Raw genomic sequence first — 15,771 nt, forward strand, 5'->3', positions numbered from 1 at the left:
TCATTAGATCACATTCCCGCTATACAGATGCAAAGAGGTTACGGGGGCACAGTTATATTATAGAAAAAAGTTGTACACTCTATAATTTCACCATTAACAATAGGAAACGAACGAATTCAAGGAATAGAAGTCGCTAGTGATCCTAATTTAATTACTAGTATTCTCTCTGTATATTTGCCTTGTAAAGGATCATCTCAACACCTTAGTGATTTTCAAGACTGTCATGATTGCTCAGTAACATGAAATAGTCAGTACGTATAAACAAACACACCAAATAATTATTGGAGACTTCAATGAGAGATTGTAAATGGTACAACATCACAAAGAAAGACCTGTGTCAAGGACTTCATTAAAGAGCATGATTTAGAAACAAAATATAATGGTAGCACTTTTATACATTCAAACGGCTGTGATACCACTGTCATTGACTATTTCATATTTCAAAATTTATATAAACATACAGTCCTTAAAATCTCGAAACTGGACATAATATCTAATGTATCAGATCATTATCCAATTAAACTGATCCTTCAATATCATCATCCAGTGAAACAAAACAAATCAAGCAATACTTCTGTCAAACCTCAGACCAAATGGGATAAAGTTGATACGCATGTACATCTATATGAGAGTATTATTGCTTTAGAAATATCAGACAGCAATCCAACAATAGAGACAGTAGAAGATATAACAAAAGCATTCAATAATCTCAATGAAATTATTGTTAAATCTACTAAAGCTGCAGCACTAGCAATTAAAATGGGGTAAAAAGACCTAAGCTACAAGTAATGAATGACGCCATTAAAGAAGCTATAAAAAAAAGAATCCGATAGTATATATTTGAAAAAGAAAAAACTAACAACGCACATTCTACGTAAAGAATGCAGATTAGAAGTAGCTAAACGTAGAATAAATGAACGTCAAAAACTAATTAATGCTAGAACATCAGACGGAAACAGGTTTTATAAAATTATAAAAAAAAGTCAGAGGAAAATCATCTAGATTTATAGATCAATTACATGTAGATGATAATACCTATTACAACGATAATATCATTGAAGGCTGGCGTTCACACTTTCATAAGCTTGTAAAAAAGGAACCAAATCAAAATTACGACACTCAATACCTAGCTATAGATCTCTTTGAAAAAGAAGCTAAAATTATAATTGACATATGTAAAGATCGTTTCAAGCATAACCCTATTACAGAAGAAGAGATTTCAAAAGCAGTATCATGTTTAAACAGGAATAAAGCTGCTGACTACTTTGGTGTAAATGCTGAAAATATCATACAAGGTGGTAAACAATTGCAACAATATTTACAACTACTTATCAACAGATCTTTTGAACTAGGCTGTATATTTGATATTCTGAAAATTGGTACACTATTTCCTGTATTCAAGAATAAGGGTGATGCAAGATATGCGAAAAACTATAGAGGAATAACAGTCACACCTATATACTCCAAAATAATTGAAAAGATAATTAAATTACGGGAAAACCCTATCATCCTGGAGAAACAAAACCTATTACAAAGAGGATTTACTGAGAACACCACCCCTCTGTTATGTGAATTAATTATTGAAGAGTGAGTTTGAGCGTGAACGTAAAGATCTCAAACTACCAACATGCATAACTTAGCTTTACTTGATGGTAAATCGGCATTTGATGTGTTTGTACATTCAAATATTATGAGGAGATTAGATCAAACAGGAATGATCAATCCATAATATTGATAAATAGCCTTTATAAAAATGCAACATCTTGTATAAAATGGAGAAATAAAACTTCAGAAGTCTTTGAAATTGAACAGGGTGTACGCCAAGGTGGTGCCAACAGAATACCTATTAGAACTAAAGTTGCAACAGGAAATTACATACTGCAATCAAATAGAGCCAAATTCAACAAATGTGAGGTATCAGCCACCTGCAAAATTTGTAATAAAGAGGACGAGACGATTGAACAATATCTTAATTATCTCTTGTATTCATCTAGAACCGGACAGAGAAATTTTTTTAAAAGTGATACGTGAGCAATGTCTAAGATTAACATTAGTTTGGATATAAACTTAAGGTTTATGACCCCTTCTGTAGCCATTTTTGTACGAACTTTTCAAACTTCAATAGTATCAAAACTACAGATATATGAATAATAGAGATATGCCATTTTGTACATATATCAAGGGGAAACTTGATGCAAAGCATTATTATTTACTGTTTCATTGCATTTAATAGAAACAGAGGACTTTGTGGCAAATAAACCAAGATTTTTATAGAAAATCCACAGCCTTTAATACAGAGATTTCTGTTATAAAATTTGAAACATGGAATATTTTACTCACTTGCTTTTCTATGATGTGCTAGCGTTCATTGCTTACAAAAAGTTCTAAACAACCGGCTGTAAATTCCAAAACACCTCGTGCTGAGTCACTAAAGTCGAGCGCATCCCAGTAAAAGATGTTGTCTCTTTGGCACATTCCCCATTTCCGTTCTCAATTTTATTGGTTTGGTCCATATTTAAATTTGTTTTAACCAATAACTACATTAATAAACTTGTTTTAAGGAAATCAATGCTAGCACTGCATGCAATAATCAGGGGCGGATGCAGGAATTTTCGAAAGGGGGGGTGCTAACCCAGGGCACCCAGGGCAAAGGGGGGGGGGTGCGCACCCCCGGAACCCCCCCCTGGATCCGCCACTGATAATCTTATATCTATCAGTCACCAAATTGCCACATATGAGAGTACAAGGATAAAGGCTGTGGATTTTCTATAAAATTTTCGTATGTTTAGCATTGAATCAACACAAGGGTACATAATCCTTAATCCATGTGATTATTAACCCATACTATCTCGTGAAATTCTGTGCTTGCACTCAACCTAGTGATTTATGTAGCTTTATTAGCTTGCATGTTGAACCGTCTGCTTGTAGAACACTTATATATAACTGACCTGCATATGCAAAGGTACAAGCTCCTAAAAACTGGACAGAAAAACTTAAGAAAGTCAAATTTAGCTAAGTAGTAATTGTGTGTGGACTGTAAGTTATCAGTATTAATTTAAATGAAATATATTCTAAATTCCGTAAAAAAGACTTAATTTGATATGTGATATTGGTGAAGGAATATATTGGCATACTTTTATTGTGTACAGACTATTATAATTCTATTGGTGATTGGATTTATATTGGATTTTCTACTTCGTACTGAAGGTGTGCCTATATTGGCAGAATATATGAAAACTATGAAGATACAGAATACTGAATACAGATACAGTAATAACATTGGTTTCTCTCCCCTGTACTAAAATTACCCTAAAGTAAACATGTTTTCGAGCTCGACAAATCAATCTACCAAAAGAAAACTTGCAACGACAGAAATAGATGACTCTTCGGACCCATCAGACAACAGTGCATTAGGTAATCGGGATGAAGAAAGGTTTCGAGCGATGGAATGGAAAAGAGAAGAGTTGGGTGACATTGGAGTGTATTTTTCCCAAAATCCTATTCTTTTATCAGATTTGTTAGATAAATTAATATCACAAAAGGGGACAAGAGTTACCATGCCAGGTTTTACGAAACATCTCATTAAGTTTATGAAGGAAGTGTTACCTTTCTCTTTGAATGACATTAATTGGAATAAAGATATCAGTATTTGTTTTGACCGAGAAAGGGAAGCAATGGAACAGATTCGGGAAGTACAAAGGAATTTGGTCGATTTTGCAGACAGAACAGAGAGTGAAATCCCTTTTTCAGTTGATAAGCTTGCTAAAAGGTAACTTGGTACACACAGAGATGTCAATGTAGACTTAGTCATGTTAGTATAGGAATCCTATTCAAATCAGCATGATCAGATCATTTTAAACACGTTATCGCTATTTATAATTCAGTCCATTCCTAATCCAAATAATTCAGTCCCTCCCAATCATCAATCTCACCTACTTGTGAGTAAATGAAGTAATGGTAGATCACAGGAATATAAATATAACGACTGAATTATCCAGTTAGTCCAATCAGGAAAGAACAGTCACTTAGACAACTTCCTGTATTTGTCAAATATCCCCAAAACAAAGGTCATCAGTAACGAGCTGAGGGAGGAGAAAGTTTAAAAAGAAATCTTTGTGAAACTTTGATACATGTAGATTATGATCCACGTTTTCAAACACAAATTAAAGTAATAAAAAGGTTTTTGTTTTGAAGTGTTTTAAATATGATGGTTTTATTAAACAAGTCTCTTTGAAAAGTTTTATGCATAATACATGTACATGTACATGTAGATTGTTTAAACATGGCCCCAGATAGCTCAACTGGATTAAAAATTCAGAACTTATCTGGATTGCAATAAATAGCGATAAGGTGTATTGCCAATATTGGTATAAAATTCAAATATTGGGTTGTTATCGACAAGACAAACATACAATATTCAAAGTTATCCAACATTCATATTATGTAAGTACATGTATATCATAATTTAGATCTTCTTCTTCAGATGTACAGTATCAGCTTCCATAATATTGAAGATAACAAATGGTTGCATGTGCAGCATATGTGATTAAAATTATACTCCTTCACATTAATCTTTACTTAAAAAAATATTTTGGAGGAGGTGATTCTTTTGCAAATTTTAAAGTGAAAGTACAATTCTGAAAGTACAATACTCATGACAGCTTGCCTCAGATCAGCTTGCATCACAAATGAAAAGGATTTGCATTGAATCTTACTGAGTAAGGATCTACAACCTTGACCATAACCATGTTGACCAACTGATTAAAAGGAGGTTAATCCAGCTTTATTAAAAAACCTACCAACCAGTCCCACTTATCGTGCTATAATGAAAAGGAGTTTTATCATGCTTGAATTTATGACTAAAATCAGCAAAGACCAATCTGATACAAAAATATTAAACAATACTTTTAGATATTTGGATGATATATTGGCTCTCAATAATGATGACTTCAGTTTGAATACTAAAGAAATTTATCCTGTTGATCTAACTTTAAATAAAGCTAATACTAACAATGAACACTGCCATTTCCTCGATCTTGATATATATATCATTAACGGGAAGCTTAATACCAAAATTTATGATAAAAGATATGATTTTACATTTCCTAATGCTAATTATCCATTTTTTGATGGTGACGTTCCCTTGTCACCATCTTATGGTGTTTATATATCTCAACTTGTAGGATTCACTCATTTATGTAACATATTATATTTTAGCGAGAGAAACTTATGTATTACTGAAAAATTATTACACCAGGGTTTTTTGATATCACAAACTAGTCAAAACATTTACTTAATTTTATCATCGGTACAAGGAGATCATTCGTAAATACAACATGCAGACATCTTATATGTTCAGGTATTTCACATCCAATTTTTTATGGTAATATTATTCACAAAACACAAAAATGTTGACATTCATCTCAAAAGCTAACAAAACCTTTAAACAGACTTATTAAGAAGGGATATAGTTACGATACTGTTGTCGGGGTCATTAAAGATTGCATATTTTGGCTCTAATATTGATTCACTTACATGTATAGGGTCTTTGCATCGGAAATAAACACATTTATTATAAAACCAGTTGTTGGCATGATACAGGTTATGTTCTTCTCATATATATTTTATGATGGTATAATACTAAACCCCTAACGGGAAGGATTATGCTTGATATTCATATGATGAAGACATAATCTTTCAATCAGTTTAATTGAGGTCTGGAGCTGGCATGTCAGTAACTGCTAGTAGTCCTTTGTTAATTTATGTATCATTGTCATTTTGTTTAGTTTCTTTTGTTACCTATTCTGTGGGATTGTCTCGCTGCATTGAAGACCCATTGGTGGCCTTTGGCTGTTATCTGCTCTTTGGTCGGGTTGTTGTCTCTTTGACACATTCCCCATTTCCAATTTTATTGAAAAACATCTTCTAACTTGTCCCCCCCCCCCCTCACTTATAGATTATTACATGTACATGACATTTTTCATATGGGCCCTACATGTAGTATCAGAAAGAGACTCTCATATCCAAACGAGGGCTTCAGCCAAAGGTAATACATGTACATGTAGAGGAATTTAAAAACTGTTTACATTGCATAGCAATGCAAGGATCTACATTTGTATTTATCACATAGATATGAAATTGGAACCAAAGCATTTTTTTTAACATTCCAAAGAATGCATGTATTTTCTATAGCCTAATTAAGCACAGTTTGTCTCCTCAAACTTTCAACAACAACATCCGATAATTAAAAATTATGTAAAAGTAAAAGATAGGATTATTTCATATTTGTTTTACTTAAATGTACAAAAAAGTTTAGGTGCGAAAGTCTTATTTTCTTTTCTTTTTTGGGTAAAGATTGCATGAAATGCAATCAAAACCCTATGTTACTGACTTGATATCTAAATCTTCCAAGGCTGATTACTACCTTTTTGATACACAAAATTTAGTGCATTGGTCATAACATTCTATACATCCTATCCATGAACATTTTCAGATATTTATCAATGTAATATATGCTCAGATATTCAAGTCACAAAATAATGCTACATATGCACCTGTCAAAAAAATTACATAACATTTGCAAGGTGCAGGAATCTAATCTGTTTTAAAAATATAAATGGTGTCATTTTTAAATTCATCTTTAAAAATTGGAGTTATCTCCCATTGTCCAGAACTACAACCAATGCTTTATTTAATGTAATGTTTATTAATTTTACTTCACACTGATACATTAAAGCAATCTTTACCCTTCAGTGCTTACAGGCACTTTCATTAATTTCTCTTGACTTCTTTTCTCTGTTAAATCATCTTCCCTAGCCAAGGGTTACGATCTAGTCCCTTTCTTTTCACCCTTGGCGGATAAAAGTATCATTTCCGAGATGCGATATATTGATTTCTATTAGTCGCAGTTGCATCCAATCAAAAGGCATTTTTAAGATGATCACGTGTAAATGAGAAAATGTAAAAAAATGTAAAAAAAAAACAATGCCACGTGTAACAAGTCTTTACGTAGAAAGATATTTGGTGACCATTTTAAAGTTCTTAATTAACTAATTGAAGTTTCTGGGTACATTTTGTATGTTTCTCGTGCAAATGTTGGAATGTCAACATATATTTTCAGTTCCTGCTTCAGAATATTTGTAAACGCAAGACACAACCATTTTTACACCTCTACTCTAAAGAGAGTTCAAGTGTTGCCATTGGTCAAGAATGATGATGTCAGAATGGGCGTGACTTTTATATTCTTGTAAATGGGCATTGTAATCACAAATGTTGGCTTAATCTGCCAAGGGTGGAGATAAAAGGACTGGATCGTAACCCTTGGCTAGCAAAGATGCTATTAAATGATTAAATAGAATGTTTAATTGTCTGTCCTAAATAATTTTCATGAAAAGTATAATTTCATGGACAATTAAAATCTTGTTTGTCAGTTATTTTTGAAATACTGTACATTGTATCTTTTACAATTGCAAGTGTCCAGGGAGTAATTTATTAAGGCCTTGCAAAGTTGCATTTATTGTGCCTTAATTTGAATACAAGACTTGCTATCTATTTATATTATTTTCTTCAAAGTGACATGTATAATGTAAACAAAATATGAATCAATGTAAAAAAATTATAATTGATACATGTAATGAAATGTCTATACATGTATAAACATTACAAAACTTCTAAACCATTGAATTTTTGCAACCTTTTATATGATTTTTTCACTTACATGTAAGTGGGTATTGGCTGATTTTTCAAAACTTCTAAAAACATTCAGGGAGTCTGCCATTCCAAATTATTCTAACTAATTTCTCAAGTACAAAGTACATCATCAAAACCAAAGATAAGACATTTATTTTAGATTACTGAAGTACAATGTACTTTGTTGTGTGAGCAAATACTTGACCTCTACCTATTAACTTGGAATCTAAAATTCCTTATTTTCTCCCTGTCCTTTCATCAAGAGGAAGTTTCACCATTTAAGTCTCAGAATTTGAAGTACATTAGAACATGTATTTATGTACAGAATTTGATTTTTGAATCTGTAAACTGTACATTTTGTAACTTATTTCTAACATTTGACTTTGTAGACTATTGCACCGTTGGTTTGAGGACACATTTGACTTTCTTGCTGAAGTAAAAGAAATGCTACAAAAATTGAATAATCCATATCTAAATCATGGAGTTTCTAAGGAAGGCACAACAATTTTGAAGGATTCTGCATTTACAAACTTATTCATGAAATTTACCGAAATTTTCTTCCTGAAGCCAGAGTAAGTACAATGGATGTATTTGAAATTAACCTGTAGTCATTGTACATTTAGTTGTGACAGTGAATGAAATTTTACATATATCATATTTTCACACATTGGCAAATTAAACATTTAAGTATTTGTTTTCCCCCAGTTACATGAGATTCCTCAGAATCTTGCAATTGGACTTAAATATGGCATAGACGTAATAAATTTTTATCTCTCCCTTACACACACAAATTTAAACTTTTGGGGTATATTATAATTTTATTATATATTGGATTCCTCTTGACTGTCCATTTGTTTATAAATTTTGTACATTGTACACCCAATACCCCACTGGTTACTAGATAGATTTGTGTAAAACTTTATCATCTAAAGGTAGTTATAATTGTAAGTAAATCATATGAGGAAATAAATATTATTTTAGTCAAGAAATCATCCAGGGGAGATAAATTAACAAGTTCTTTGTTTTTATGCCCAAGCCGTAGCGGAGGGGGCATTAAGTTTTACCCTTGTCCGTCTGTATGTCCCAAAATTGGTTTCTGTTCTCTAACATGAGTTTGCCTCAACCAAATGTTATGGAACTTATACAAATTACCAATTACTACATACCACAGATCAAGTATGAATTTTGGTGGCGTCATTTTAACTGTTCTTGAGTTATGTCCCTTTTTAAATGGAAAAATTGCAAAATTTTTAGTTTCCGTTCTCTAACTTAAGTTTGCCTCAACCAAATGTTATGAAACTGATACACAATGCTTATTACTAATAAATACAGATCAAGTTTGATTTTTTTTTTATTATCATATGGCTATGATTTGTAAGCAAGAATAACTATACACAATATGTTGATTATCACAGACACTGTATGCATTGACTGTTCTATGAGGATGTGGCCAAAATTATGAAATACAAATTTTATACTGCCAGCCCCACAAGATTTACCAGTCTATAAATTGAGAAATTTTTGTGATGTTTTCAATAATACTAAAATTGAACAAAAATAAAAACTCGGATTGAAATATCCTGAGTGTAAAAGGGATTGGTCAGTGTTAATTTTTCTTATGAAACTCTGCAACTGGTGTGAGTTTGAGGATTTGATGAAATTATTTTGGGGTTTTTGAGCTACATTTTCATTGCAATATATGACTTCCTTTGCAGAGTTAGTGAAAACAAGAAAACAGTTTTGAAGATCAGAAATAAGGTTGTTGGATGTGTTCCTGATATTGGTTTCTATGAGCATGATGGTGAAAGACACAGGGCTCGTCTACTAATAATGTTGACTGAGGTATATAAACTGTTAAAAACATTGTTTATAAAAGTAAGCATCCACCACATTGTTGAAACCTTGAACTTTTCATATTCCTGTTCCAAGGTAGGCCCCTTTCTGTTATCTATTGGGCGTCAGTTTTTGTGTTCTACATAATTGGATTTTTTCGTTCTTAAAATGAAAAAATAGAAAACAAATAGAAATTATTTATGTGTGTGCAGCTAAGCTTATGTTACATGTATGGAGATGAAATGTAATAATATTAGCTACACCAAGGAATAAACTTTCCAAACCCTAAAATTATATTAAAAAAAGTTATTTCAAATCTAATTACATCAAAAACAAACTTATTGTATATCAGATGATCATTTCAAAATTTTGAATTTGAATTTTAAGAATATAATAATTTTTCAGTTGTATTTATACATTAAATGTTTAATTTTTAACTTTGTTTTTGTTATCATCTACTTTCAATGACTTTTATATGAAAGGCATATATATTTCATAATATTGGAGTTTGCAGTGACAAATTTTAAATCCTTCAAAAATCCCTTTCTTTCTTCATTCGTATGTTTGATATAATCATAAGGTATTAACTGATGGAATTTAAAAAAAAAAATATTTATTTGGAAAACATTCGGATGCAACATTATGGTTCACACTGTAATATATTATAATAAAAACCAAACATTGAAGCACTGCAAGGGAATACACACTTAATTCTTTTTCAAATCTCACCTCTTCACCCTATCATTTTTAAAATAGAAGTCACTTCTCACTATGATTTGGAAGTAGTGTGAGCCCTGAATCTAAATTTGTTTTTGTTTAATTTAGCTTAAAAGTAATGCCCTAAAGAAGAGAGCAGATGAAGAAGAAGATTCAAACCTGCCTTGGATAGAGAGCTATTTGGAATCAGGTGTAATAGGACAAATAGGAATACAACTGGTTTCTGAATGCTGGAACTCTACATTTTGTCCAAACACATTAGGAATAATTTGTATGAAAACAAAGGTTAGTGTGAAATAAACAAAGATTAAAAAGATATATTTTTGTGTGTGAGTATTAATTTATATAGTCAAGGAACAGTAGATGGTCTATTTCACAGATTATAAAAATTTTTGCATGCAACTTTGGCTCGTTTAACTGTTATTGAATTTTTAAAAAAAATAATGCATTTATCTAGTTCATTATCTGAAAAACTACTAATTGAATTCTCTCAAAATAAGTGATCATTTGTATAGAAAAAACATGAAATATGCAAAAAGCATTCTTTTATCTGTATGCTGTTTTTTTTTTATCAAAATTGGTGACATATCCCATTTATCATATCTCTACCGTAAGTCCATTTAAAAAATAACAACATTTTGTAATGTTACAATTTCCATAATAAAATCTTGTATTATATTTCTGATGGATATCCCAGAATGTGAGACAAAAGGATTCCGGCATAACAATTAACTTTACCTGAGTGTAATAAGCAGTATCATCTTTATCAGTAATGGGTCAATTATATTTGGTAAATATAGTCATTTCAAAATTTTTAGGTCTGAATTTTCAAGCTTAATTGAGGTGGTAAAATAAGGAAAGACCTAAGTTTTAGAGTGGGGTGCTCATTTTCGCCATATCTTTCCATGTTTTCTGCAGTTTATGTTCAGGTCTATTTGTTTTTGAAGTATACTGATATTTCTATATGAAGATAACTTCAAATGCAAAACATTCCTAAGCTTGAAAACGGCATGTTGTTTGTTTGAAAATAATCACCTGTAAAGTTAGATTAAAGGGTGTTTGAAATTTCCTGATGTTTTGTCAATGGGGGACACATATTCGCCTTTTTACATATCTATTTAAAACCAAATAACTGCAGCTTTATATAATATTTATCAAATAAATTTCATTATAGATGAACAGCAGACATTTCAAAGATGTAAAAAACAGAAATTTAGGCCAATCAGTCAAAAAATTACTACGAAAAACTTCTTTGAAAATCGTGTTTTTCATTCAGGAAATTGACCGAAAATCGTTGTCTGTTTTTCGTTCCTTTGCAGTAAGTGCAGCAATTTTGTTTTAAGTTTTAAAAAATAATCATATTTGTTAGAAAATTATAATTTATCTTCATATTTCTTCCATTTCAGCCATCTTTTGAAGTGTTTACACCTAAAAATCATAAATAGGTGAAATTGTGTCCCCAGCGAATATGTGCCCCCCACTCTACATATTTTACAACAATTTATATTCCCGTCATTTTTTTACTGTTGAGAATAAACCCTAGAAGCATATTAGTTAGTGAACAAGAACTATTTGAACTTTTTATACTTTAATTTGATATCGTTTTTTTTTGTTTTTTTTAGATTATGTTTATGTACTTGGAAATGAATCCTGAACAGTGTGAAGCATTGACAAAAAACAAAGATTTAAAAGGGAAGACTTCTTGCATCCAGTACTCTAAGCCTTATGACATAATGAAAAAGGAAGACAGGGATCAACTTATAGACATACTCTTTTGGTTAGGATGTGTTCAAAAACAGGATTTTCATAGTTATTATCTGATGTAATTATGAATAAGTTGGCAAAGAAAACTCACAGCTTTTGTGAGGTTGCTTAGTATTCCCAAGCTTGCAAAGCAGAGGAGGATCAAAGGCTTGCATTCTGTCTGTGTGTCTAACATGCATTCAGTTTGTCATGGTTCTCAAATCTTTCTGTCGACATGATTGAACCAATTGGTGTAAAGCCATATTGTTGAAAGAGTTGAATGGTTTTTGAGGGAACTGTAGCCCAAGGCCATGGGGAATTGTGAAAAAACAAGATTGTCACACATACAGTTGTCTCAATGACAATCATACCTTATCTTCTTTTTTATATATACCATATCTAACATCAGATTGATATCTTCAAGAATAAGGAAAAGCAAAATTGGACAACTGATTGACTTTAGAAGGTTAAAGAAGACTAACTGCTAACTGTTACGCAAGAGGAAAACCGTTTTTCTCTTGATTACATCTCAAGAAATTTCTATAGACGTCCACAGGTCTCTTTTTAGCAGATCCTCTGCAAATTTTATTTAAAAATCTATGGTTTGACTGATCAGGACACTGACTCTTGAGTACCATTTTCAGGAATAACACATGACTACTGAGATTGTTCCAATCGATAAATATGTAAACTAATGTTAAATCTTGAATTAAAATATTTGTTACTTTATGACTCATACTAAACTCATCATAGATACCACAACCAATGCAGTAATTAATTTTACTTCACACTGATAAATTGAAGCAATCTTTACCGTTCAGTGCTTACAAGCACTTTGATTGGCTTATATCTCTGAAACTAAAGAAAAAGTATAACGGTTGCATTATTTCATGTATCGATTGTAACTAAAAATATCAGGTGAGCGACATAGTTTATTTATGTATTTTATTTATGTATGTTCAACCAGCCATTAAGGATTGAAAGTACTGGGACTGAATCATTACCCTGATGGGCAAGTGGTATGATTAACATTAACTCTGACATAGAATCGCACGTTTGACGTACATCAGTTGATCAGAACTTAAACGTCACACAGGTAAAGATATACAATAATTTTATCATTTATGAATAGTATGAATAGAATGAAGTCTAGTTCTTTTAGGAACATCCTCTGCAGAATGTAAATAAGAATCTTCCCTTGTCCTTCTTGCTGCTTGTCTATATTATCCTTATTGTTAATTTCTTCTAAAAAAAAACTAGAGGCTCTAAAGAGCCTGTGTCGCTCACCTTGGTCTATGTGCATATTAAACAAAGGACACAAATGGATTCATGACAAAATTGTATTTTGGTGATGGTGATGTGTTTGAAGTTCTTACTTTACTGAACGATTTTGCTTCTTACAATTATATCTATAATGAACTTTGCCCATTAGTAACAGAGAACTATATTTGGTAAAAATTTACATAGATTTACCAAATTAATGAAAATTGTTAAAAATTGACTATAAAGGGCAATAACTCCTTAAGGGGTCAATTGACCATTTAGGTCATGTTGACTTATTTGTAGATCTTACTTTGCTGAACATTATTGCTGTTTACAGTTTATCGCTATCTATAATAGTATTCAAGATAACCAAAAACGGCAAAATTTCTTTAAAAATTACCAATTGGAGGTCAGCAACCCAACAACCAGTTGTCCAATTCATCTGAAAAATTCAGGGCAGATAGATATTGACTTGATTAACAATTTAACTTCTTGTCAGATTTGCTCTAGATGCTTTGGTTTCATAGTTATAAGCCAAAAACTGCATTTTACCTCTATGTTCTATTTTTAGCCGTGGCGGCCATCTTGGTTGAATGGCCAGGTCATCAGACACATTTTTCAAACTAGATACCCCAAAGATGATTGTGGTCTAGTAGTTTCAGTGGAGATTTTGTAAAAGATTACTTAGATTTATGAAAAATGGTTAAAGATTGACTATAAAGGGCAATTACTCCTAAAGGGGTCAACTGACCATTTTGGTCATGTTGACTTATTTGTAGATCTTACTTTGCTGAACATTATTGCTGTTTACAGTTTATCTCTATCTATAATAATATTCAAGATAATAACCAAAAACAGCAAAATTTCCTCAAAATTACCAATTCAGGGGCAGCAACCCAACAACCGATTGACCGATTCATCTGAAAATTTCAGGGCAGATAGATCTTGACCTGATAAACATTTTTATCCCATGTCAGATTTCCTCAAAATGCTTTGGTTTTTGAGTTATAAGCCAAAAACTGCATTTTACCCCTTTGTTCTATTTTTAGCCGTGGCGGCCATCTTGGTTGGTTGACCAGGTCACGCCACACACTTTTTAAACTAGATACACCAAAGATGATTGTGGCCAAGTTTGGATTAATTTGGCCCAGTAGTTTCAGAGGAGAAGATTTTTGTAAAAGATTACTTTAATTAACGAAAAATGGTCAAAAATTGACTATAAAGGGCAATAACTCCTAAACGGGTCAACTGACCATTTTGGTCATGTTGACTTATTTGTAGATCTTACTTTGCTGAACATTATTGCTGTTTTCAGTTTATCTCTATCTATAATAATATTCAAGATAATAACCCAAAACAGCAAAATTTCCTCAAAATTACCAATTCAGGGGCAGCAACCCAACAACCGATTGACCGATTCATCTGAAAATTTCAGGGCAGATAGATCTTGACCTGATAAACATTTTTATCCCATGTCAGATTTCCTCAAAATGCTTTGGTTTTTGAGTTATAAGCCAAAAACTGCATTTTACCCCTTTGTTCTATTTTTAGCCGTGGCGACCATCTTGGTTGGTTGACCAGGTCACGCCACACATTTTTTAAACTAGATACCCCAAAGATGATTGTGGCCAAGTTTGGATTAATTTGGCCCAGTAGTTTCAGAGGAGAAGATTTTTGTAAAAGATTACTTTAATTAACGAAAAATGGTTAAAAATTGACTATAAAGGGCAATAACTCCTAAACGGGTCAACTGACTATTTTGGTCATGTTGACTTATTTGTAGATCTTACTTTGCTGAACATTATTGCTGTTTACAGTTTATCTCTATCTATAATAATATTCAAGATAATAACCAAAAACAGCAAAATTTCCTCAAAATTACCAATTCAGGGGCAGCAACCCAACAACCGATTGACTGATTCATCTGAAAATTTCAGGGCAGATAGATCTTGACCTGATAAACATTTTTATCCCATGTCAGATTTCCTCAAAATGCTTTGGTTTTTGAGTTATAAGCCAAAAACTGCATTTTACCCCTTTGTTCTATTTTTAGCCGTGGCGGCCATCTTGGTTGGTTGACCAGGTCACGCCACACACTTTTTAAACTAGATACACCAAAGATGATTGTGGCCAAGTTTGGATTAATTTGGCCCAGTAGTTTCAGAGGAGAAGATTTTTGTAAAAGATTACTTTAATTAACGAAAAATGGTCAAAAATTAACTATAAAGGGCAATAACTCCTAAACGGGTCAACTGACCATTTTGGTCATGTTGACTTATTTGTAGATCTTACTTTGCTGAACATTATTGCTGTTTTCAGTTTATCTCTATCTATAATAATATTCAAGATAATAACCCAAAACAGCAAAATTTCCTCAAAATTACCAATTCAGGGGCAGCAACCCAACAACCGATTGACCGATTCATCTGAAAATTTCAGGGCAGATAGATCTTGACCTGATAAACATTTTTATCCCATGTCAGATTTCCTCAAAATGCTTTGGTTTTTGAGTTATAAGCCAAAAAC

General features: G+C 32.0%; 1 protein-coding gene across 1 annotated transcript; it reads left to right on the forward strand.

Annotated features, from left to right (window-relative positions):
- The first annotated feature begins 3,229 nt into the window (after positions 1-3,229).
- Positions 3,230-12,328, forward strand: LOC139524275 (uncharacterized). The gene is made up of 5 exons (XM_071319012.1): positions 3,230-3,769; positions 8,079-8,261; positions 9,405-9,531; positions 10,348-10,524; positions 11,862-12,328. Exons 1-5 carry the CDS (start codon positions 3,321-3,323, stop codon positions 12,063-12,065), a joined length of 1,140 nt encoding a protein of 379 aa, XP_071175113.1. The 5' UTR covers positions 3,230-3,320; the 3' UTR covers positions 12,066-12,328.
- The last annotated feature ends 3,443 nt before the right edge of the window (positions 12,329-15,771 follow it).

Source organism: Mytilus edulis, chromosome 5, assembly GCF_963676685.1.
Source record: "Mytilus edulis chromosome 5, xbMytEdul2.2, whole genome shotgun sequence".
NCBI classification, from domain to species: Eukaryota; Metazoa; Mollusca; class Bivalvia; order Mytilida; family Mytilidae; genus Mytilus; species Mytilus edulis.